The sequence below is a fragment of the Dinoponera quadriceps genome, unplaced genomic scaffold (genome assembly GCF_001313825.1).
Source record: "Dinoponera quadriceps isolate SergipeBrazil2010 unplaced genomic scaffold, ASM131382v1 scaffold942, whole genome shotgun sequence".
In the NCBI taxonomy this organism is placed as follows: domain Eukaryota; kingdom Metazoa; phylum Arthropoda; class Insecta; order Hymenoptera; family Formicidae; genus Dinoponera; species Dinoponera quadriceps.
In genome coordinates this window covers 81,877-108,015 of record NW_014555154.1, presented here as the reverse complement: position 1 = coordinate 108,015, position 26,139 = coordinate 81,877, and the positions used below count along the sequence as shown (strand labels likewise).

The window sequence follows — 26,139 nt, the reverse complement described above, 5'->3', positions numbered from 1 at the left end:
AGGCACCGATCATGCGACCGACCGGCTCTCGGCTACTTCCGGAAACATCGGCACGGAGAAAACAAATTTCGGCTGGAATAGCAAATTGTTTGTTAATACAGTGGCGGTATAACAGTGACAGCGAAAAGATTTGTTACGCGGAAAAAGTAATTTCGTCGTTAGAGCAAAATGTCGTTGCGACTGCGATAAAATTTAGTTGGTAAAATTTGGTATATTCAAATGATTTTGCCGTCCGTGTATCCAGCAAGTAGCAATTAATACTCTTAATAAATCTTCCCGCTGTCCAGAAAATGTTTCTTGTCACTGGTTTAACAAACCGATTTGCCGTTCTAGCAAAATTTGTCTTCGTGAATTCGTTAATTTGTCATGGATTTAATCGTACGTTGACGTTACATTCGCGTGGCTTGTCCAGAGCAACGGGAACGCATCGCAAGAGATCGAGATGCAGGTGGCGGGGACCAGCAAAGACACGGCCGGCGGCGGTCACGGCAACCATGACGATATGTCCTTTGGCGAGCTGATGATCACTCAGGCGATCCACACCATCGAATACGCGCTCTCCACTGTTTCGCACACCGCCTCGTACCTGCGATTGTGGGCGCTGTCGTTGGCTCACTCACAGCTGTCCGAGGTGCTCTGGGGAAGGCTGTTACGGTTGGGCATGGGCGCCACGGAAGGGGATTACGTCACCGGTGCCTTACTGTCCATCTTCTTCGCCGTCTGGGCCTTCTTCACCATCGCCATTCTCGTCATGATGGAGGGCCTCTCGGCGTTCCTGCACACGCTTCGACTTCATTGGTGCGTATTGGCCGAGTGTCGGTCGCTGCACTGAAAAATGAGCTCGGTCGGATCGACAATGGACACTCAAACGCGTTTTGGTTGAAACAGAATTTCTGGTTGTGAGAGTAAAATTTTGCTCGTGAGAGCTAGAAATTCTGTTCCCTTCAATCTAAACGTGTTCAGTTGTCCATCGCCAGGTAGATCCAACCAAACTCATTTTTCAGCGTGCTTGCAAGCGGCTCGCCTGATTTTCCTCAAGAGGGGAAGAAGAGAAGGATTTTTCTCATTGAATCTGCTTTCAAAGGGAGGTACGAGTTTTCGTAAAAGAAGGCCGTGGAAAATTTGTTTCGAGAGAAAAGAGAAGACGCGTCGGAGTCAACGGTGATTAACATGATTATTAACGTAACATTAATTACATCTTATTCCTTCAACAAGAATCACTTCGAGATCGCGCGTCTTTGTCTTCAACGTTGCTTTCAACGTATTTTTGAGGAATAATTCGGCGAACCTCTCGCGCCAACTTGCGACATATTCATTCACGGTGCATCGTCGTCGATCGATCAATATGACTTTTGCCGATCGATAGAGCGCCTCGACGGAGTCCTTCGCGTTTTATATCGTCTCTCATCGTTCCACTACTTTTTTTTGCTACAGGGTCGAGTTCATGACCAAATTCTACGAAGGCACGGGATACCCCTTCCAGCCATTTTACTTTAAGAGTATTTTAGATGCCGAGGATGCCGAAGAGTAAACGGCCGCTAGTCCAGACAGCAATAATCGTTATATATATATGTACACACATTTATTGAGTTACGCGCGAAGACGTCTTTATACATTATGCATGTACTTTATACATTATGTATCGAATATTTTCGTATATACGCCAGGCCTTGTTTCGTTGCCTAAAGAACCAGAGGGAGAGAGAGAGAGAGAGAGAGAGAGGGAGAGAAAGAGTACGGGAGGACCAAATCGCCGTGGATTGTTTTAAACGGAGTTTGACAATGTGCCTTCGGTAATTTTAGTCTTCGATCGCGTGCCTGTATACATACGATTGGATTAACGCCGCGCTCGTGCACCCGATCGCGCGCCATTTTTCTGTAATATTTAAGAAGAAAAAAAGGAAACGTCGGTTTTTAGTTCTGGCGATCAATAACGCAGGCGAACCGCTTTGTTTTCATGAAATAACGAGCGAATAAATCGGCGAAGAACCCGGTAGAGAGGAGGGGGTGGGGGAGGGGGAGTAGCACCGCGTTTCAGCATTAATCCGTCCGATTGTACATCGGTCGAATATGCGTATGCGATAATCGCAATAACAGTTTTATCACGTTTCTCTCGCGAATGTTTTCGCGAGCGCGCGCTTGCAAAGCACATAGCGAAGCCGAACGTAGAGAAACACATTTATTTGCGCATTAAATATTTATCGGTTTTCGCCTGGCCGCTCGGTCCGCAATCGAATCTCTCCGAGGGGAGAGTGAAAATTCATCCGGCCGTGCGAATATCACGACTGAGCTTTCCCGCGTTTTTATTCCCGTCCGTATTATTTCGCGCCGACTCTTCTGAATTAAACCGATCGCACTTTGCGCGGGTCGTTTGATGAAAGAAGAAAAAGGAAAAGAGGGGAAAAAAGAGGGAAGACAGACGACGACTCTCAGCCGTTCTGGAACTAATCGTTTTGTTTGAAACAAGATACGCTTAGAGCCGAGATCCGCTCGTTCAGTGTTAAGGCTCTTGTTTCCTCTCGCCACGGTCATTTTGTTCAATGACGTCAGAAACGAGACGACACATACTCGGCATTCTGGCGAAGCAAACTTTGCAACAAAGGGAGATGTCTATGAAATGATACTCGCCGTCTCGATCAAGCAGATTCGGCAGAAAAGAGTCCGGAAACTTTCCTTTCGCCCCGATGATCGATAAGTAGTCACGAAAGTAACGCGTCGCAAAATAGTTAAAAAAACAGGCTACATTCCATCTCAGGTGATTTACCATTAATTTTTTAATATTACGCAATCCTCGGGATCGAGATCGCGACGTGTCACATTACAGGCGTACCATTCTCGCTTCGACGAATTTCGAGCGCGTATCTTCACGTTTTTCCGACGCCATTAATCAAGATGACCGCAACGAGGGGTGGGCGGGAGGTGTGCTGAAAGCGTCGCGTGTTGTAATCGCGGCGTTACGAACGCCGAGTGTAAAAAAGGAGAATGTAACAGGTGCATGCGCGATTCACAAATCATGCCGCTGCCGGCGCGTTGCTACCGCTGTTGCTGCTACCGCTGCTCGGCGCGCATCGTATTCATTCCATTAATTACCTAGTAGAGCGGGGACACGCCATAGTTGAATAGTTTGTCCTTAAGTAACGTCGTTTCGTAACGTTTTATCGCTCGGCGAGGCTATTAATCGCGACGCGTGGCAGAGCCCGTCTTCTCCGCCGCGGGAAGAGCGGCGGACTCGAACTGTTGTAATTTCCGCCCCGCCGCGGAAGAAATCGCCCGGACAAACGCGCCCGGCAAACGAGTCCCCGCGAACTCGACTCGGGAGTTACGAGTAACGTAATCAATTTACGTCCGATGTCCCGTTGATTCGACAATTGACGATCATTAACAGAGGCTCGCGCTAACAGATTACGCTCAGGTAACGTCGGTGCCGCGAACCCGTCGGCAATTGCAATACGGCCCGGGTGTCGGGAAATCTGGGAGAAAACCGCCGCTACGCAGGGCCTAATTAATGTTCGACAGCGTCAGCGAGCAGCGTCGCGAACGTACATTATACACGTACATATATATAATACATTCTGCATTATTAAAGTACAAATCCTCCTGAGTGATGGGTAACCGAGGGTAGTCGAACTTAGGCGAGCGAGTTACCATTGCGACTGTATCTGCTGTAGAAAATAGCGCAACGTCGTCGATGAAAAAAGAGAGAGAGAGAGAGATACATATGTACGCACGCGTACATGCACGAGTTGTTCCCGAGATCTCAGCCGAAACCTCACCGATGGATTACTTCGACTTCGTCGATGTCGATTTTTTTAAATTAACGGGATGTCAAATTTTTTAAAAAAAGGAAAAAAAGCAAACGCCTGCAATTTAACGATGAAGTTTCACACCCGAGTGTTTCGTTCCAGAATTTTCACGGAATAGATATCTTTTTTTACTGATTAATTGTTTTTATCGCGTGTCTCAGAGATTCAGTCGCGCGATTGTTGCGTCGTGACGTTGAAACGTTGCAATAAATGCCACCTGGAAAATTTTTCCCGGGTAAACAACGCCGGCTCCGATTCGGCGATTGGTTTGTTTCGCGTGCGTTGAAACTGAGGGGCCGAGATCTCTGGGACACCTTGTCGATAAACAATATGTATACATGTATATATTTTATCAAAAATGTGTTATATGTTATGAAATAAATCGAAATTACGAAAGCTGCATACATCGATGCGTATTCGTTCCCTCGCCAAATCCTGCTGTCTCTTGATTGATTTCAGCAAACGACATCACGACATCAGCCCAGTTGCAAAATGTTGCACGTGTATGCCTTGTTCGATCGCGTCGTGAAAGTCGTAAAACAAAGGCTGATTAATTACTTCGGGAGGAAATCGGGAACGGCAGTCACGTGTGCGAAAGCGTAACGAGTATTGTGTACGAGCAGGAGTATCCTTTTTTCCAAGGAATTTTGTGCTGCGGCCTGTCGAATGATTCAATCGATTAACTTTGAAGCGTGACAGCTAACGACACTTTGGATTAAACGCAAAAATATCGGTCGTGTGTGATGAATGAATAATTGATCGTTTCATTCGTTTGCTCATCCGTACTTTTCGGCGGAGAATCGAAGCAATTCCTTAACGATACTCTATCACCATTTTCAGACTATGAAAGCAATCCCTCGCCATTTTCAGATCGTGAAAGTCGCTTTCAGCCGACGTTCTCGAGTCTTCGCTACCCCCGATCCATCCAGGACACCCCGGACGCGGAGATAAGTGGAAATTCGTATGAGAATTTCTTCTAATTAGAGCAATGTGCGCGGGCGCGACGCGTTATACTCCCCGCGGCTTGTAAACGAGCCGTTGGGAATTTGCAATTAGGACACGTCCGACTGTTTTACGGCGCGTCCGAAGATGATATCAATTTAATTAAAGTCTTGTGACGATAATTAAATCGGCGGAATACATCATGATATGCAAAATAATGGGCGAATTTCAGAATAACGGCGCTCGTGCAACGCGATACGAGTGCAGAGAGGAACGCTAATTACAAGGATGAAAGCGCCAACAGGATTCACATAACGTCCTAAATATTTGGTCAATACGATGATGGCGTATATTATTATTACGGTAAACATAATATGTCGGCCGCAAATTGATGTTGCGTCGGTATAACTGAAGCGTAACCCGTTCGGCTCACTCGAACGTTTGCCTCGTCAATCAAGACGAATTTCGATCATCTAATTTTTCCTCCCTCTCCCCCAGATCGTCCAGATTATTTTTTCGCTTTTTCGGCATATATATATAACGCTCTCTAAGACGCAAACGACGGTGTCAATGAAATCCGGCTGCGTTTGCATTAAATTGATTGTGGAACTGCCTTTTAATCGGCCTAGGCGAAGTGCTCCGTCAATTGTCGAAGAGATATGAAAGCGCAATAAAAGAGTTCCCATCCATCGAATTGGAAACGCGATGCTCTTCCTCGCCGGGCTTCGCTCGCCAAATGCGAAAAGCTTGAAATTCATACCTGTTTTTACTGCATCGGGAAAAAGAGCGGATCGGGGAAAAGAAAAAAAAAAGAGGAACCAGAGTGCGGGTTATTATATGCAAAAGTTTTCGGAAACCTGTTTGTTATAACTACTCAACGATCTTTTATTAATAAGGCAATTGATCCGTCAAACTATTTTCTTAGAAATGTTTGTAAATTCGAGCCGCGAACACGGAAAAAATAGTCTCCAATCAATGATAAATATTCTCGTATATATAAGTAAGAATATAATAATATTCTTAGAAAATTATAATATTCTTGTTTATATTATGAAAATATCTATTTTTGATTTAAGATTAATTTGTTTCTGTGTATTGATGGAAACATTACTTATACTTCTGTAAAGTTAAAAAATATTTGACGATTCGGAAGCTAAGATATTCGCAATGAAAGATAACATTTTTTAATCGTATTCTTTGAGGTTAATGTCCTATTTTTAATTCTATTTTTACTTTCTTCTAAATAACACTTAGAATTTTAATAAAACACTATTGTGATATTAAGGATTAAAATAGAGACATTATATAATAATTTCAGAATTATTGACAGTTTTGTTTTGAAAATATAGACATAGAAAATTTATAATAATACCCGCAACATATATAAATATTTACGCATCACTTTTTATTATGTGTGCACCTCTATTAGCTCAATTGACGTGTGAAGCATTAATAAAAAGAAACTAAAAATAGATAATATTTCCGTGTTTGTAATATTATTTTTTAATTTGTCTTGATTTTGCTTAATTTCAAAAATTAATATTTATAACTTAGATAGTTAAATAAAACGATAGGAAAGTCTTTTTTCAGTAAATAATAAACTTTTAGGAGCATTTTAATATCGTCACTAAAATGATCGAGAATGTTGTCGAGATCTGAGTCTTATATCATCAAAATATATTTATTGTAATACGCAATAACAGTTACAAATCAAATCGGCGAATTAATCAAAGCTCTTCGCTGGAAGCTGAAAGCTTATTTCTAGGAAGTTTCGCGAAGGTTTATCTTCGCGAATTCGAAAAGCCTCTTTCGCCGCCGCGCTTTTGTCGTCGTTTCTTTTCGACAAACGTGACTTTCGGAGAAGAAAGGACGCGTTCTCTCTTTCCTTCTCTCTCTCTCTTTCTCTCGACGGTCTCCGTAGTTCCGTAGTCTCCGTAATTCTATGCGTCACTAAAACGTCAGGACCGCCGCATGTGTTCAATCTCGAATACCTTTATCGATAAATAGACGAAGAATGCGAGCAACCTGGAAATGTACTAGGAATATTTAAACCTGAAAGAAGATGCATGGCGGTCAGCATAGTTTCACGGTAATAATCTCTCTGACGCATTGGACAATTAGCGCTGTTCAGAAAATGACGCGATAAGCGACGCGTTACGAGGAACACGCGCGAGCAATTTCAAAGATATCTCTAAACAAATTTCCATTGCTCAGGAGAATGCAATCCGCTCTGTAACAGCATCTGCTTTTTTGTACTACAACCAGGCCGTTCGGATAAGCGTCAATTAAAATTAATGGATGAATTTAGTTCATTCTTCGTATCTTCATCGTTTTAAGTGCAGAAAACGACGGAAAAACGCTCGACTTTTCGCGGTCCAAGTTTCAATGAGCTCGCTCGACGTTACAAATATAATACCTCAAGCTTAATATTACCAACTTTCGCGCGATAATATGATTGTCCTCGCATAATATAATACGATTGTTGCTTTTTATTTCGCGTCCGGCAATTACCAAAAATATAATTCCCAAAGCGAAATCATTCTCACTGCTCGGAAATCGTTATAAATCGAGGTCGGCTTAAAATCGCGTAGAATTAAATCTCAACTTGAATCGGATTTGACGATACATGGAAAAAAATAAGTAGGTCCTACAGGTGGAAATTAGCTGTTCACGTAATACAACGGAAATTTAGTTAACCCATTTCGGGCCGGGTTGCAAAAATTTTGAGATCCATGTGATCCAAATATCGTTCAGTTACCGTTTAATACCTCAAGTCAGAATCTTCCGACCAGCTGTTTTTCCCGGAAAATAGTCGGAACATTTGTGAGAGACTTGGCATACACCTAGTGAATCATATAACGGGAATCGTCATTTACGACGATTTAAACTTTTGTCAACAATACTTCATTATTGTTTCTTCAATTTTTTATTTTTTACTATTTTTAACTAATTAATTAAAAAAGTGAGTCAAAGAGTTAAAGAGCTGTGTTTTCTCCACCCCTCCCCTCCCTCTCCCTCCCTCCCACCGTTAGAGGGTGGAGGAAGGGTGATGGGTGGTGGTCAAATGAAATTATTTTCTGAAAGGCAAAAGTCCAAACTATATCTCAGTAACAAGATCTAGGCCAGAATTTACCTTTAGCGTAAATAAAAAAATGTTGAAGATAAGTAAATTTGCTATTCCCATATAAGAACAGAGGAACGAAATGGGCTAATTCAGCTCATTCTTTTTATCCCTGCGCTTAAGCTTTCATTTCCATAGCTCAAAACTAGGTCTGGTAACTAAATTTCAGTTGTATTATGTGGGGAGCTAATTCCTTTTTTCCGTATACAAAGCCAGCTATTCCGGTTTTCCGTGGACTCCTCGTGGACTTCGCGAACTTTGCACGGACCAGAGTCCCTGCCGTTTTATTTTTTTGCCACTTTCGCGGCGCTTTATTCGCGAGCCGGGAGCGATCTTAAGAGCGCGACGATACCGATATCTATCCTCTACAGGATCAAATTTGAGGCAACAGCCTGCACCGTATTTGACGGAGTTGCGCGCGCTGCCGAAGCGACATAGCGTTTTCCACGATTTAATGGGCGAGCACAGAGCGGGAGTTCAGTCGGCGACGCGCGCTCCTTGCCTCCGTGTGCTCCCGCGGCATATCCGTTCCAGCATCCCTCGTGTATGGACCTGTGAGGCGCTCGAGAACGCAGGTGAGTGCACAATCATCAGGCTCGAATTTATCGTCAGCTAAACAAGCCGCGGCTCGCGTCCACCAGGAGCCAACGGACGTTCCGAGGATTCTCCGAAGACGTGTCGCTTCTTCCTGGATATTTCCATCGCGCGGGTTTCCATCGCGGTCTTACAAGATTTGTGTCCCAGTTTCAAATTCGAGAGCGTTCTCACGACAAATTCAAACGCCCCGGCTTCGTCCTCTTTACAAGAAGGATAAAGCAAAATGAATTGCGAATATCGCGATTTTCTTATCCCTTCGGCCGCGAAGGAGGTCGAAGATTATCCCACGAGGAATCGGAAGCGCTTTTAACGAAAAATCGTATTTATAAATATATATGTATATAATTCGTTCTCAATCTAAATATTTTCAAAAACTCCGGTTGACAAGAGGAACTTAGAACTACAACTCTCGAACCCGGTTTTTCACTTTTTGGTTAACTTGTGGCTTAAACTTAAACCGATGGCAATGCAAAAATTCTGTTCTTCTATTTATGGTTAATCACCAAGCTGGTGGCTTTGCAGTGGTAGCTTAAACAATTTGACGATTAACCGTGAATAGGAAAACATAATTTTTATATTATCATTTGGGTTAAGTCTAAACCACAAGTTAACTAGAAAGTGAAAAATCGGGCCTCGGGAGTGCAATCTTGGCGTTTAATTTCATTGCTGGCGATCGCGCATGTGAGAGCCGCGAAACTTTGGGAATTCGGACGCGGCTCGCCGCTGATTTCTCGCGAATGCCGCGAGTCGCCAAGTCACGGACGACTGTTAACGTTGTCATTAATTCGGATAACATCGCGCCGTAATGTCGGACGGTTATTTTTACACCGGACAAGAGACAAGCATGCACAAAAAATTTACTGTCGATCGTTGCGCGTCGCAGCCTTTGCTATGAATTGCAACTTCTGGAAGACGCTCTTCGGAACGGAGGGAGGTGACTTGTGCGAATGAAACGGTGAAGTCTTACGCGAGCCGAGCGAGCTTGCAGGTGACACCGAGAACTTCCAGTGAATTGTATCACAGTCTCCCGATAATTGCTCGGCCGTGATTCGCGATACTTTACGGATACGCCGGATTTAATTAGGGAGCTAAGTCTCTGCGAGGAGTTATCGAGCGATGGAATAAATTTCCAGTTCGTTAGCGAGTGACATTCGGACAATAAGAAAGAGCCGGCTGAAAGTGGAGTTGCATAATGCGGCTTATTAGCTAGATTTTCGACGGTCCCCCGGTGAACTCTTTCAAAGAGTTCTTTCGCATGAATTCGTTCCAATTGATCGGCACGATCAAGTGCATCTGTGAGCTTGCTCTCTTGGTAGAAAAAGTATCTCCGGACAAATCCCGCGTGCGAGAATATAATTTCTCCGACGAGATGTAATTTCGCGAAGTAAATAAAATAGTAGTTACGTTCACGTGTCAACTAAGTGGAATGAACAAAGTATGTTTGTTTTAACAAACAAGCGCGCAGCTCTCGAACCGTCCCGGCGACCGGAGAACTTAACGAAATTTTCCGGAGACGGGATCTCTCATCGTCTCTGTTAATTCAACAGCGGAAAGAGAGAGAGAGAGAGAGAGAGAGAGAGAAAATTCGCCGATGGCCGACATGACCATTTTTCAAACTTTATGATTGGAAAAACGTTCGGCCGCCACAACGGGCGACAAAGTTTTTCCATTAGCTAGGGAGAAAAGCGGGACGGCGATTCCACCAGGATCTCTCTCGCCCGAGAAGATTCTGCCGGAATTGCATTCTCGCTATTAAGATCATACGTGCGCTTTAAAGCGCCTCGAAAGCGTCCCTTTTATCTTCGCATAACCCTTAAACTTTCCCAGCCGGTTCATTTTGTCGAAAGTAGTGAGATAAGTCGGATGTAAACGAATTTATTTCCTCGTTGACTTCCGGATTATTCCGGCGCCCGTATGCGGGAGAAAAGAAGAGAGAGAGAGAGAGAGAGAGAGAGAGAGAGATTTTACGACGAGCTTTCTCGAGCCGGCGCAATCCCGCCGTGAACTTTTAATCGCTTCTCTCACAGAGATCGCCCAACAATGGAATCGCACGATATCGCAAAGCCTGTCTGCACCTGCTGTATATCCGCGTAAATATGTGTGATAACGCGATGTTATAATACGACAGATATTCTTCCCGGCGAGACAAAGCGAAGAGGAATTCTTGAGAAACAATTCTACGATTCTTGTAAAAATACATAGGAAATGTGGGATGTATTAAAATATATATTTATATATATTTCGCATAGAAATTTTCTCCGATTTTCCCACGTACAGCGTAGAAAGTTCCGGTTAGAATGCCCAAAGTTGTTCCAAAATAAGTTGTTCCACCACGATTAGGAATCCCATTCTTATCTCAAAGATGGGAATAAATAATTTTGTTTTCGAAAAATAAATGGCGCAGTTAAATATATAAATAGATATTTTTTCCACAAAACTTAAACATCTTTTGATATTTCATTTAGTTTACGAGATATATTGAAAGAATGCGAAAATTTCTATATCTTTGAAGAATGGTTTCACCCCTCTAAACTGTTTTTCAGCTCCCACTGAAAACTTCTAAGTTTATTTATTTACCCGGTTTACATTTATGCCAAGTTTTGATTAAAATCTGTATTTTTGGGTTCGCGAAATTTCCTCGTTAGAATCGTATGTTTGAAACGTTATATTTTTAACCAGAACCTGCATAGATTTCCCAACTACACAGTAAAAAACATTGCGTACTTTTGTTAAGACCGATCTTTGCTCACATTTTTGTGTTAAATTTTTATTTTTATATGTTAATTTAATATAATGTGTTTACGTTATCTCAACATTTTGTGACCAGTCAGTATTCAACATGTGTGAGTGTTAACACGTTTTATACTTTAGCGTCGCTTAACGTATTAATTCTGCGTTAATTTTTGACATAATATTTGCGTTCTTTCCAGCTTTTCAACATATTCATCTTGTGTTAAATTAACGCAAACATTTGCACGGACCGTTTGAGGCGTGTGTTAAGCGCGTTAAATCTAATTTATATGTTAAAATTTCTCACTGTGTACAATCCAGAATTATTTTGGGAAATCGGGCTGTAACTTCTTTAGATCCGGAGAAACGTTCTATGCGAAAGAGAAGGGGATGTGCGTGAAATATCTAAAATATACTTCCTTACTAAATATATCTCCCTTACAATATCACAAAAATATAATATCGCGTGTGCAGTTTCGGGCACGAAACTCTGACCTAGCATGTAAGTCACGCTTCTAAATGTTACGTTGTCGTTGGCCGGGCAGTCGCGCGCGTTATCAGGCGGTTATATTAATCTGGAAAGTAAGCATCCCCAACGAGTATATATATCCGACACCGTCGTACCCACGTGGTGGCTTGGCGAGTCGATCAGGGTGACGCACGTCCGTCCGTGCGTTTTTGCCAGCCGTAAATACTGGTCGAAGGCACTCTGGTGAATTTGTTCTAGCTATGGCAATCGGGAGCTGCGCCTATATGTTATTCAGCTTCTCCTTCTCTTCCCCCTCCTCCTTCACCTGCACCGTCATCGCGATGTTGTTGCTGCTCGCGGCCTTCGATCTTCTCCCCAGGCAAGTGGTGAAGCAGGTGTCGCCCTTGCCGAAGTTCTCACCGTCCTCGATGCTCTCCGGCATCGGTTGGTTCAGCGTCTCCGGCAAGTAGAGCGCCAGGAAGCCGGCCAACAGGGCGATCAGCCCGAACAGCACGGCCGGCACTTTCGGGTCCAACGAGTCCAGCAGGAAGATCATGGGGGTGAGCGCGCCGCTCAACCGGGCGCACATCGAGCCGATCCCGAGCGCCGTGTTCCTCACCACCGTGGGGAACAGCTCGGCGGTGTAGTTATAGACCACGGCGAAGGAGCCGGCGACGCAGGCCTTGCCGACGAGCACTATCGTCACCGTGATTACGGACGCGACCTCGCTGGTGGCGGGGATGTTGGCCGCGCAGATGCAGCACACGCCGCCGATCAGCAGCAGCGCGCTGACCAGGCACCTCCTGCCGGCTCGGTCCATTGTGAAGACCACCAGGATGTAGGCCGGCAGCTCGACGAGTCCGCTGAGGAACAGCATGATGAACGGGTTGCCGACGAGGTTGCCCATGTTGAGCGACAGCCCGTAGTAAACGATGGAGTTGGCGAACCAGTTGAGGCAGATGTTCAGGCTCTTCTTGCGGAGGTTCGGCGTGCGGAAGAGGTCCAACGTGCCGTGCGACTTGTCCGGCTTCGTCTCCTGCTGGGCTCGCGCTCGGCCCACCAGCTTCGCCGCGTCTATTTTCACGTCGCTGCCGTTGATCTTCAACGCGCGCTGCACGATGATGATCGCCTCGGAGGCGCGATCGTGCGCCCACAGCCACCTCGGCGACTCGTCCATCAGCCACCAGTGGCCGAGCAGGAGCGCGCTGTGCGCGCCGTACGCGATCTGCAGCCACATGCGGTCCTTGATGACGACGCCCCACGCGGCCACCAGCATGAAGCCCGCGGCGAAGGCCAGCTGGAACATCACGCCGCATACGGTTCTCCGGCTCGGGCCGACCATCTCCATCGTCAGCACGAAGCCGGTGATGTAGGCGCCGGCGGAGCCGAAGATGCCGTAGAGGAAGCGTATCGCCAGGAAGACGTAGTAGTTGTTCATGAACGCGACCGACACCCCGAGCACCAGCTGCGCCACCGCGGACACGCAGAATATGATCTTCCTGCCGTACGAGTCCGCCAGGCTGCCCAACGTCAACGAGCCCGCGAACACGCCGAGCATGTAGGCCGACTGCGCCAAGGAGCCCATCCAGCGCTGCGAGCACACGAAGTTCCATTCCATGCCGCGTGAAGACTGGAAGTACGTCGTGTCGTATGTCCAAGAGTCGCACTCCCGTGTGACGTTGTCGAGGTCCAGGTAGTGACAGCTGTCGATGGCTCGCGGCAGCTGGTCCGAATTGACCGACGAGCTGTTCCAGGAGCTGTCGGGCGAATCGCTCGTCCAAAGAAAGGACAGGTTCGTGCCCGGGACGTCGCAGCGGTGCGGCGGCACCGCCGCCACGGTCAGTAGGGACAGCATGTGCAAGCCGGCCAGAAGCGCGCCGAGTAGGTGCAGACAGAACTGGCCGGACTGGTACTTGCCGAATTCGCCCAGGTGAGACATCAGTTCCTCGAGATCCCTGTCGACGCTCGCCATCTTGCTGCCTGGCTCGCTGCGGCTTTCGGGGATTTATCGGACACCCTGTGCGCCGCTCTCGAGTCGTTGATATTCTTCTGCTTGTGTGTCGCGGTTGCGTTTACGCTGCAAGAAGGTTTGCGCGGGAATGCAAATATTTATTATACCGTATGCGGTGATTGTGAAACTAAATCGCGGAGTTCGCATCGCGCGTTGGCTTGCGTTGCGCTCGCGATAAATCGTTCCGCCTCGTCACTTTGTCGCCGGTCAGTAAATTACTTCTCCTCGTTATCGAGCCGCGTAATCTTCCCGGCGTTTAATTCGTCCGGATCCGAATGTTTTCGACTGAAAGTGACTGAAAGTCGGACGTTTCACGCTCAGCGGAAAGGATGTGCTACTATTTGTGTCGTTGGTCTCATTTCATTCGTATATACCTCAGTCTGACCTTTTTTAAGCCGTTAATTAAGAAATAAGGTTGCGCATTGATCACGATGCTGGATTAAAAATGTTCATGCACGGGGAGTTGCTACGATCACCATTTCTCCGGCCGTGTTCCGCCGCGCGCGCGTACATTATATTTGACCTTTTTGCTGCGCGCGTTTTACAGACAAATGCTAACGCGTGCTACTTCTACCGTACTTGGCTAGAAACGCCTAGTTTGTTGGGAAAAAAAGAACTTGAAAATTAACAGCACAGTCGTTCCTTTGTTCGGAGGCGCGGTTTCTCACAGACGGCAACGTTATTCTCGTATGTTTCATCAGAGTCATCGCGGAAGAAGAACGAAAGATTACGGAATATCGTTCGCGAAAGTTTGCAAAACAAAACGACAGAATGCAAAATTTCGCGTTTCGGCGATTCGTACGATCTTCTGTTGTCAGCTCGAACTTCGCCGTTATCTTCGCGACTTCGTTCGGACGTGACTCGGAACGATTTCAACTCAAAGCTCTCCTCAATAAACAGTATCAATTAACAATAACATAACATTAATGTTATAATTTGCCGATGTAAATGCGATGTAACGCGTGTGTTATGTAACGGTTACATCGTCGAGTGGGAAATTATAACGTTGATGGTTACCCCGAGTCGAAGTTTTAAATTCTACATTAAGTCTTCAAGTGAAGAAAACGGAAATAAGTTCCAACTTGCAGCATTAAAGGAGCACAATAGAAGACCTTTGAACACTTCATATAGAACTATATCAGACTGAAAGTAGGACTAAAACTTCGACTCGGGGCGTTACTGATAGCTAGTATTTACTGATCTCGATTCGATGCGGGAACGCGAGAGAGGAGGAGTCGCGGTGCAGATCGACGTGAGAGAGAATCTGTACCTCGATTTCGCTTGCGACCATCCAGTGGACCGCGGCGGGATGTCACCAGAGCGTAGAGCGAGACGATGGCGACGTGTCGATGATCGGCAATCGGCGAATCCGCCGACGCATTGACGCTCGATGCGGGACTGATCGCGCGAGCCGTCACCGCTCTAATGTCAGCAGGAGAGTCGGAGAACGACTGGTTCGCCAACCTGAAGCCGAGAGAGACTGGACGACTTCTCGTAGACAACGGAGCCGTGTGCAGCGCGTACTTGACGAAATTCACCGCCCTTGCACGCACACCGTCACTCGGGGACTCGCGTGAGTCGCTCGCGGCTTCTCATGTGGATTCCCCGGACCGGTGAATTCCAATCGTCGCAAGACGTGACGTCCGGGAAAGAGCGAGTTCCGCGAGAGATCGCGCCGTCTTATCGGTCACTGACGACCATAATCGCGACCGTACAGCTGTCGCCGCCTGTAAAGTGATAAAAGTTACAATCGCTATATCGTCCGAGATGGCCGAACACGGCCGGCCTGACCTTACGGTCGTACTGCTGCATTTGCGATTATTATATCGATGCTGCCACCGTCGCACTGTGGAAGTTTTCTGCGCGGAGTGTCGCATCGCGGGATTATTGGCGGGAGGAGATTTAGAAAGGGAAATATACAGCGACGCGTTGTCCGTGTGCTGATGCATTGATATTCCCGGCCGACTGGTTAATTATGCGCACACGACGATTAGGCGAATGATGTTTCATCGCGATTAGATTCAAGTAAATGTGTTCCGATACGATAGCGGCACGGGTTTTCCGTAGCGTGCGCAGATAAAAATTAGTAGCAAAATTCGAGACTTATATTCTAGTATTAGCAAGAATAATATATATAATCTTACGTCGAAGATGAAGCTTACACACATGAAGAAATTCGACATAGTTCCAGTAAAAATATGTTCTTGTTATTCAAGAAATGTGTGAATTGAGGAGAAAAATATTTGGATATGAAGAGCGATATTTTCGAACTGATAGGGTTCAATAAGCGTACATAGGTGACAATAGGTGTGGTAAGTTTTTGGCCTTCTGCTCTAAACAATAAAATGTAATTTCTAACAAAAGACGTTAGGTGACAGTAGGTCACGATAGGTGCAGTAAGGTTTTGGTCTTTTGCTCTAAGTAATAAAATGTAATTTCTGACAAAAGGCATTTCCCGCGCTGCCAAGTGTCGCAAAAACACTTAAATATGATATATTGCAACGTCTGACAGTGCTGGAAACATTTTTTGCTAGAACTTACGTCACAATTTAGTGCTTAGAGCGAAAGGCTAAAGGTTTACTACACCTATTATGGATTCGAACACGCAATTCCTTAGTTTAATGATCGTTCTTTTTACCAAATATTTTTTCTTCTCAATCCATGAAAATTATTTTCGAGTCTCAAAAATATGATATTTTATATGAATGAGACTATATATAGAGTTTCTTCATACATATAAGTAACTTTTATCTTCTTTATATTCTTGCTTATACATGAGAATACGAGTCTTAAATTGATATTAATTTTTTCTCATACAGCAATTATAAGATATAGAACGTCCTGGTCGATATATTTTCATTCAAAACGAGATACACAATTAATAGTCAGTCGTTTCACGTCGGTTGACGGGTAATTTGAAACTTCGTGGAACCGTAATTATTCGGACCGACAATAGTTTACAAACGACACATACGTCACACGCAAGAGAGATAGAGATAAACAGTGTAAACGACGGTTCCGCATGATCACTTTAATCGCTATTATTATCTGAAAAAAAATCAGTCCCGTCGCGTATTTGCGAAAACACGACGCTCGTAATCGCTCTCCGTCGCACTCGCGAGAGAATCTCATCTATTAGGTTGGTGCATATGAAATGTCGGATTCTTAAGTGATTGTATAAAACTGTATATCTTTCTTCAAAAGCTGTTTATTCAATCAAAGTATGCTCCATTCGCTTCAATACACTTCTCCCAACGAGATTTTAAAGCGTAGATGCCTGTCTTAAAAAAATTTTGGTCTTTAGAATTAATAAACTCTGATATCGAGTTTTTTAGACTGTCTTCATTTTCATGGTGTTTGCCTCTTAAAAACAGCTCTAAATGCTTGAAAAAATGAAAATCGGTCGGCGAGAGATCCGGTGAATATGGTGGATGCTGCAAAACTTCATATTCCAGTTCGTTCAGTTTCGCAATTGTTTTGTGCGATGTGTGCGGCCGAGCGTTGTCATGGAGCAGTAGCGGGCCATGCCGATTCACAAGCGATGGGAGTACAATTTGGTGTCTCAATATCGTTGTATGGTCAACTTTCATCCTGATAGCAAGTTCCCTCGTGGATACGGCTGGATCCGCTTCCACTAGAGCCTTCAGGTCATCATTATTCACAGACGTTTTGGGTCTTCCGCGCGGCTCATTTTGCAGTGAAAAATCGCCAGTCCGAAATTTTTCGAACCAACGCTGCACTTTCCGATTGTTAACCGTATTCTCCCCAAACGCTTGGTTTATGTTGCGTGCAGCTTTTGCAGCACTATTACCAAGTTTGTACTCATATAAGAAAATGACGCGAATGTCGGCAGAATTCATATCGGTAATAAACTCAAAAGAAATAAAAAAGGGAAGACCTTCGAGAAAACCTATTTTGTTGAAATGAGTCTCTGGCAATGGACAATACGAGTATGAATGAGGTTATGCCAAATACAAAAGTATAACGAAAACAGGGAGGAAAACGTCCGCATGTAAAGAGAATGCGACATTTCATACGCACCAACCTAATAGAATCATATAGCTTTTAAGCAGCAGGCTGAGACAGAGATTACGCTTTCGCGAAATTGTGAAAAACACTCGGCACAAGGTGGAAGCGGGAAAGGTCGATCGACTTTTTACGTTATTGCGCGAAATCGCCTCTCCTAGAAGGGAAAACTGAATGCCGCGCGCGGAGGGAACCGCGTCACGGATTCATATACGAGCATTCAAATTATCGAGAGAACAATGCGTGGCAGCGAACAATCACGACTGAAATTATCGCGTGGACTTGCTCGGGACGCCGTTCAATCGCAAAGAAATGATTTCCGTTGTAATACGGCCGGTAATAACGGCCGGTAAATATCTCAAGGAAAATTTACGAAACTAGTTGACCTCGTGATATTGTTAAGTGGAGCCAACCTGGCAATTGATTAATCGCCTTGGACCAAGACGCACACATAGGCACACGGACACGCGTACTCACACATCTGCAAATACGGCAAGTTACAAGAACGTTGTAGCTTGTATGAGAAATGTTTCAATTTGACTTCGCTGACTCCTCGAGCGGCGTCTCTGCTTGTGGTCGTCACAGCCGTGTCTGTCTGCGCTGTTTAATGTCTATTTTGTCATCGCATCACGTGCTCCCACGGTAACGAGTGTCGCGATATCGTCCCATTGGAAATTAATCGCACCGTCGTCGTCACGAATTCATCCTATCGTCACGTCGCACGGCAACTTTCGATAATTGATATATCGATGTCACGCGGAAAAGACACGAGTTTTCGAGGTCTCACCTTTACGTAATCGGAGACTGCGGTAAGACGTACCGGCAGCGTGTATATAAGTGTGTTTCGCCGCGTTCTTTATTAAAATTATCGGAGAAACGCCCGTAGCTTCATCTATAGAATCTTAATTGCACGAGACATCTCGAGATGACTGGCGGAAAGCGCACACATGTAGTTTTTTTCTCTACGAATATTTACATACGCCTACGCCGTTTCGAGCTCTTCTGAACTGGTTTTCTCGCGATCGTCGTGCCACTGTATCACGAGGAGCTCCAGTGTGTTATGAAATCCCCCGCAAAAATATATCACTGTTTTTAGCTCGCGAAAACTGTTGGTTCGGGTATTGAAAGCGTGCATTTGGCTGAGTGAGTATGACCCCGTTTCTCCGGGTCGGAAAGAGGGACACTTTTCCGTAACAACGAGTAATTATAGTGGAGTGCACACGAGTGCATCCGAATGGTATTAACATACCGTTATATGGATATTTTTGAGTAGTAAACATGTACAGTGTTGTGTAAATTGGAAGTGTGTAAACGTACATTGAGCTACGAGTGCAAAATATTTGATTAGCTCACAAGCATTCACATTGCATATTTTGGAACAGCACGATTAAATTCACGACTCTCTTTAACACACTTCTTTCCGTATTGAAACGAAACCGAGTGAAAGAAGAACGTTTTAACGCGCTGTTACTCATTAGTTAAAAACAAGCATTGAAGATTGGGCAATCTGCTCAAAAATCAGGCATACTTACATGTATTCTTCATATTCCTCCGCTTAAGATAGTTAGTTGTAGATTAGATTTAAATATAACCTGATTAGTGGTGCAATTAGGAAACATTTAACCTTCGAAAGCTGAGATATTCATAACTAAAAATGATGTTTTTATACGTGTTTTTTTTTTGTACATTGATATTCATAACTAAAAGTGACATTTTTTATATGTTCTTTTTCATTTTTTATATGTTCTTTTTATACGTTGAGAGGTTAATATAGAGACGTTATATAAATATTTCAAAATTATTGACCAATTTGATTCGAAAATACAGCCGTAGAAAATTAAAAATTTTTAGTAATACTCCTATATATATCCTATATATTATATATACGTATGCACATATTTAAATATTCATATATCACTTTCTATTACATGTGCATTTCGATTAGTTTAATTTATATAAATAAAACATTGATAAGAAAATGAAAAATAAATAATATCTGTGTTTGTATATATATATATATGTATTTCCTTTAATTTTACTCAAAATTAACATTTATTACTTAGATTTTACTCAAAATTAACATTAATTACTAAGATTTTACTCAAAATTAACATTTATTACTTAGAATTACATGAAGTTAACTGATAATATAAAAGAAATTAATTGGATGAAGTTATGGAAAAGTATTTTTTTCAATAAATAGTAAACTTACATAAGAGCCCCTTAATATCATCACTGAAAATCCGACACACTATTACACAAATACCTTAATAAACTGGGCATGTCTGAGAGTTCAAGAAACGAGCATAAAAATGATAGAACCGATTAAAAATGGGACAAAAATTGACCGTATGGGAAGTAAAAACGGTGAAATATTTTTGTAAGAGGTCTGTTTTTTTTTTACCTGAACTAGATTGCACTTTTTGCCTCAAGAGCGAAACAAGCACATGACCTGACGTTGGAGAGAGCAGGCATGAAGTTCCAGCACTGGTTCAGCCAGAAGGAACAGGCCTGCGGTGGGGACCCTCGCAACTCGACTCTTCTTCGGGGAGCGCTCGAAGGCGCGTACGTAGGTCGCACAAAACGAAACCACGCCGAAACTAAGGAGCGATGCCGATGGAGCCGAACGCGAAGACGGAAGAAGCGGCCACCCAAGTCTGGGCTGAACTATCGGCCTCAAATGAATAATCGCTTCGGTCATGTGCTCACCACATGTCGGTTACCACTGCATGTAGAGCCTCGTGCTCGTCACACACACAACGTGCACCGAGTATCGTCCGGCGAACTCGATACTCCGAAAAGTCCGACGGCGACATCGTTCGCTGGACCCACATCAATCAAACGCGTATTGCGCGCCCTTGACATCAGTGAGCCCGTCACCACGGAGACGATAATCGCCGATGAATGTGTTGCCGGTCCGAAAAGAAGGAACGCGCCAATCGTTCGGCCTGTCCGCGAGCGGATAGGCGAGATCGTTTCGCAAGATCGAGATCGGTGTTTGCGGTAACCGGGCATACTCACCTGTCCGTCGAGCGAGAGCTCACGTTCCCAACGAGAGATACTCGCCGATACGGCGGCAATTGCGAACCGGCCTCACGGTCAATCGCTGGCTGCTCGGTCGAGGGTCGTATTCTCCGATAATATATGTTAAATTCAGGCAGTCGCTGCTTCGACGAATCCGCGCGCATATCATTCCCGTGAATGTATTAAAACCGCTCACCTCGCCATTAAATTACAGTCACGGTACGTCGCGTATGTCGAATGCGACGGTGCGACGCGGCGGTCATTCGGGCGCGTGCGAGAGAGAGCTGAGGTTGCCGCCGCGCTTTTGCAGACGCGAATCGTCGACGCGACAAGATAGAGAGGAATCTCGCGTGATAAAATTTGTGTCAATAGCGGACGCTATGCGGACGCGACGCTGCACGTTCGAACGGTGTCGTTCGGCCAACTAGGCGTACCGCCCTGTCGTCCTGACAAAATTACGTTTCAAGGTAACCTTCATGATAATAGCGCGTAACGAGCTCGATCGGTACTTTTTGCTCTCGCTCGGCCGAGCGCGAATTAAGAGATGTTAATTGTCGATAGCGCACCTCGGACTTCGTCGCTTTGCTCGTTTGCTCGTTGCGAAATAGAAGGGCTGCCTACGCGCGAGCCGATGTAACGCGGGATAGGAATTTCGCGGGGAAAAAATTATGCGAGGTCACGCAGAAAAAAAAGAGGCCGGAATCAGGGAAATGTAATCGTATGTTTTTCAGCCTCTTAAATCGAATACTATTTTGATCAATTTAAGTACGTTTCAATAAGTTATACACAGAAAAGAGTGCTAGATTCAAATAAATAATTACTTCACTCCTTGGCAAAATTTTACTTGGAGCAAGTAATATTTATTTTAATAAATATAGTAAGGAAGTAAATTTGCTAAGAGTATCGGAATAATTATTTAATTGAATATTGAATATTGAATATTAAATATTGTTGAATATTGAATCAACACCAAACATTGAAATAATATAAACACAATATGTAAAATTAACACATAAGTGTGTTAAAAATTTGATACGAAAATTTTAAGGACCTACTCGACCGACTTTTTTAAGACAAATACAAAATGCTTCATATCGTGTAATTGTTATAAATTTTTCTGCCCGGTACATATTTCGTAAAAAAAGTCTGATAATTTTAATATTATGAATTTAATTTTTATAGCCATTATTTTAATACATACAAGTTCACTTTACAACAAATGTCTACTTGTATAGAATATCATATTATATAAAATCAATTATATTTCTATTTTTAGTGAATATTTGCCAAGGAATATTGGAGTAACTATTTTACTTGGATCAATTAAATATTACTTGAATGCGGTAACACTTTTCTTTTTGGTCTATCAATCATGTAATTTCCGATCAAGCGTCGAGTCTGATCGGACAACTTATTGCACGTGCGATCGGGTTTCCCCGCGTTTTCGGAAGTTGAATTCGTTATTCCCCGAAGTACAATAAAGTACTTTGCGAAGTTCAATAACGTCGGGCGCGATCGATAATACTTGGGCAGGGGCGAATTTGTTTCTGGTATAAATACATAGGTAATCAACTCTCTTATCGGAGAAGACGGTTATCGCCATGTGCATATGTAGATTCTCGAATATCATCATCATAGGTGCACAAACCGATCGGTTTGAGGTTATTTAAATTGGAAATCGCAAATAGGATATGCAACGAATCGCGAATAAGAAGGACAGAGTCGCGATTATTGTCGAGTACCGGTAAACGAGGACAAATTAAAATGTTCGCTTTAACCGTGATGATAATTCAGTAGGAACGTTCCAGATCGTATTTGAACTCCCCCTTGTCGCCTCGTGTAAATTATTCATCGCGTTAAGATAGTCGCATTTAATATTGATCGTCGCGTTAACGTTAATTACATTAACAGACTCGACTGCACGACCGCGAATTATTACGGGGAACAAAGTGCAATCAAAGTGCAGGCACGTGACGCGTGCACGGAAGATTTTTTGACACGTCTGGAAATGTTTAACGCGTCTCGGCGCGTTGATAAGCGAAACGCGCGAGATGCGAGGAAATTCTTGATGCAACATCGCGTGACGTTTCGGCGCGCCACTTCGCCATGTCGCGAAGTAACGTTGAGCGCGAGTGGTTGATATATAATTGGGACATTTAACGTCTTGATATTCTGATGTACAAACAATGTCGCGCGAGCGGCTCAATTTTGACAGCTGTCGCGGTCGCGCACGCGCGCACGAGGGGGAGAGAGAGAAGGAGAGTGAGGGGGAAGGAGCGCTCGAGCCATTGAGCGGCGTGCATGTGTGATTATACCGTTGTTTTCTCGCTATATCAACGTCGCATAAATCACCAAGATACATGGTGCGACTGGAGCTTCATTTTGATAGGGTTTTATTAGGCGGCGCCGTGCAGCCACGCTCAAGGTAACCTGTCGCTTTTTTCCTTATTGGTGCCGCCGGCTAAGGTGCATCTGAAGCGTAATTTTATTAGGAAAATAGGAAAATATGGATTTATTTCAAGTTACCCGCGCGAACACGGTGGTCACAGAATTCCCGGATGCAATTCATTTTGCGCAACTTATGACGTCACTCCAGGGTATTTTGAGATTTGCTTATATGTTATTTATTTTTAATCTGGCAATCCCTTTTTATTTTTGATTGAAAGTGCTTAAGTAAAACATAGAGGTACATAGAGAAAGAAAAGAAAATATGGCATAATTATACTATAATTATATTAGCTGCGCTGGCAAAAGTTCGTAAGGTCATAAATAGATGGACTAACAAAAGATGAATCATTCTATCGGTGTGGGTTAAATTGTTGCCTGAAAAATGGCAAAATTTATGGATAGCAACTGCCAATACTTTGATTAAAATAGTATATGTTATCTCATTGTTAATAATAAATAAAAATTTATAATATCATACGAACTTTTGCGAGTACCTAATAATTAAAGATATAAAAAATAACTTCCAGATATATATATATGTATCGCCTGAATCAGCAATAATCAATAGATTGTTTAGACTAAAAGAGCATCAATATATACTACATTCCTCTGTTTCAATCTTTATATTGTTAAAATATATATTTTGCGCACATAGTCAGAATTTCAGGACGTAACGTGCTCGTTATATTAACTGCCGAATTTTACGATAAGCGAAAGTTGTGCATGGTGACGAAAGTGCCTTATATTGCGATGAAAGTCTGGGTCGTCTCTTCGGGTCGCGCACTGTCGCAAAAATGAAAGCGCAAGATCGAAAAGTTGTTTGAATTCAAGAGCGATTCTGATTATTCGAAATATTACACATAGACGTGCGGACTGTGCATCGCACATCTTTCATCTTACTTCACGTTTACTTCACGAAAAATCGACGCCACCTCCAAGTCATCGGTCGGTGAATCTCCGTGCGCACGTATTCTCGGTCCGCACATGGATCACCGGACAAGAGTGTAACGAGCGAAATTTTAAACGTTAATGCAATTTCGAATGTACTTTTAAGTGGCGTATAAATCGCGAAGTAGTGCAGCGCGACGACCAACGCGTCCCACCGCGATTTCAAGATGGGAATTTCTGTCTCTCTCCCTCTCTCTCTCTCTTTTTCTTTCTGCTATAAATTCTAACTCGAGTCATCAGTTTGCTTGTACGCCCCATTAAGAGAGATACGCGCTCCGGTGAAAATGTGGAAAAATACAGCGACGCATCGTTCTCATGACGAGAGATCCGTCACGTACGCTCGAGACGATGTCTTTCTCGTTCGGTCATAGGAGAACAATGATGATATTAATAATAACAATACATTTTCGCTCGCTCGCTTGGCGCGTCGAATAAAAATAAATTCGGCTCATCGGAGAGCGAAGGCGAAGACGGAGGCGGATGCGAAAGAAAGAGAGAGAGAGAGAGAGAGGAAGAGAGAGACATTTGAACTTACTTGCTGCTCAGTAAAAAGTAATGCGGAAGAAGACGGAGACACGAACAGAACGAAATTTCAACGCTGCTTGACGGAATGCGGGTCAGACGCAAACGCGGGATCGGCTCGCCAGCGAATAGAATCTGGAACGGCGAGGCACACTCTGGCGCGCGTGTGGCGCGAACTCTCGTCGGCGATAATGGAAAAGCTATGTTGACTACGGGCGATACGGGCCGTCCCGTTGTATATTTGTGCTCCGTGCAAAAAAAAGAAAAGAGAAACCGAGAGGCGCGGGTGTCGCGCGAGTATTCCGGAGACAGGCTGGAAATTCAACCAGCCGCCTGAAGATAGACGATTTCATTATCGTGAGCGCGCGAGTGCTCTACCTGAGCGGTACAGATTCGCATTACGACTCCGACTGACGTTTCGTCACTCGGCAATTCGATTATTATTTTTCGGCTATCCCCCGCGTCGCCAATCGCGTCGGTTATCGTTATCGGGTTACATAAGCAAGCGGTCAGCCTTGCTGAAAGAAGGATTTGATAACGATTGCCAAGATTTGGCGAAAGAAGGAAATTTGGCGTAGTACTGTATACTGGACATAAATATATTATATATACTATATATAAATTGAGCAAGGAAAGCTCTGTCACTTTGCAAATTATCACGCAAAATTTCGAGTTATTAATGATAAAAAATAGCCGTATAAATCTTCTTTAATTAATAACTCAAAACTTTGCGCGTTATTTGCAATAATGGTAATGGATTCTTTTTTTTTATTCAAGCCTAATCTACAAATATATTGCTTACCTAGCGACAGTTTCAAGGCTCGAGGTTCAAGGTTCAATATACTGTTGTCGTTAGGTACAACAGCTATCATACACTTGTAGATTAGGCCACTCTAAACGAGAAAGTTCCTTACCATTTTGCAAATAACACGCGAATTTTTGAGTTACTAATTAAAGAAAGCCTCTATACATGTCCACTTTCGATCATCAACTCGAAATTTTGCGTGACTATTTAATTAAATCTTAGTAATTATTACTATATATATAGTACTATAAATAATATATAACATATGGAACTAAATAATACTATAATACATGGAACTAAATAATTTCGTTACATTAATGAAACGTTTGATTCGTTGAAATATATTCATCGAATCTTGGTAATCGTTACCAAATTCTCTTTTTCACTGAGGCTTTTTGCAAGTGATTAGCCCGGCGTGGTTACGAGTAACGGATTCCGCGTGCACGCATCACTGACCGACGTAATTGCCGGGTATTGATAACAGGTTAAAGCGCTCATTTTCTCCGCGGTCGCGCGTTCCATGGTAATGATAACGTCAAGCCTCGTCGTTGACACCGGTGATACCGGTGGAGCGAGTTCGATCGTGCGATCGTAGGAACGTGCACGATACGTTTCAGCGTATTGGAAGCTTCCTAGGGTCAAAGTTGAGCGCGATAAGTGATACTTGGGGACTGCTGCAGCTCGACGCAGCGCC

The 26,139-nt window shown here is 43.9% G+C and overlaps 2 protein-coding genes across 9 annotated transcripts in view; one reads left to right on the top strand and one right to left on the bottom strand.

The window, feature by feature from the left end:
- LOC106743145 overlaps positions 1 to 4,206 on the top strand; it is a 31,560-nt gene extending 27,354 nt beyond the window's left edge. For 7 of the 8 annotated variants that reach the window (XM_014616698.1, XM_014616697.1, XM_014616704.1 and 4 more), the window contains 2 exons: positions 413 to 798; positions 1,435 to 1,531. In XM_014616698.1, the coding sequence (XP_014472184.1) occupies positions 413 to 798; positions 1,435 to 1,531 (483 nt within the window). Of the gene's footprint in view, positions 1 to 412; positions 799 to 1,434 lie in introns of all 8 variants that reach the window. The other variant, XM_014616696.1, reaches the window with a different exon arrangement.
- A 2,138-nt stretch (positions 4,207 to 6,344) lies between these two features.
- LOC106743148 (organic cation transporter protein) lies at positions 6,345 to 15,463 on the bottom strand. Its single transcript, XM_014616706.1, has 2 exons — positions 14,943 to 15,463; positions 6,345 to 13,738 (listed from the first exon to the last, which is right to left on the bottom strand). Exon 2 carries the CDS (start codon positions 13,631 to 13,633, stop codon positions 11,942 to 11,944), a length of 1,692 nt encoding a protein of 563 aa, XP_014472192.1. The 5' UTR covers positions 13,634 to 13,738; positions 14,943 to 15,463; the 3' UTR covers positions 6,345 to 11,941.
- Positions 15,464 to 26,139: the final 10,676 nt, after the last annotated feature.

What these genes read in the sequence shown, in the direction of transcription:
- LOC106743148 (XM_014616706.1), bottom strand. Translation starts at nt 13,633, where the DNA reads ATGGCGAGCGTCGACAGGGATCTCGAGGAACTGATGTCTCACCTGGGC.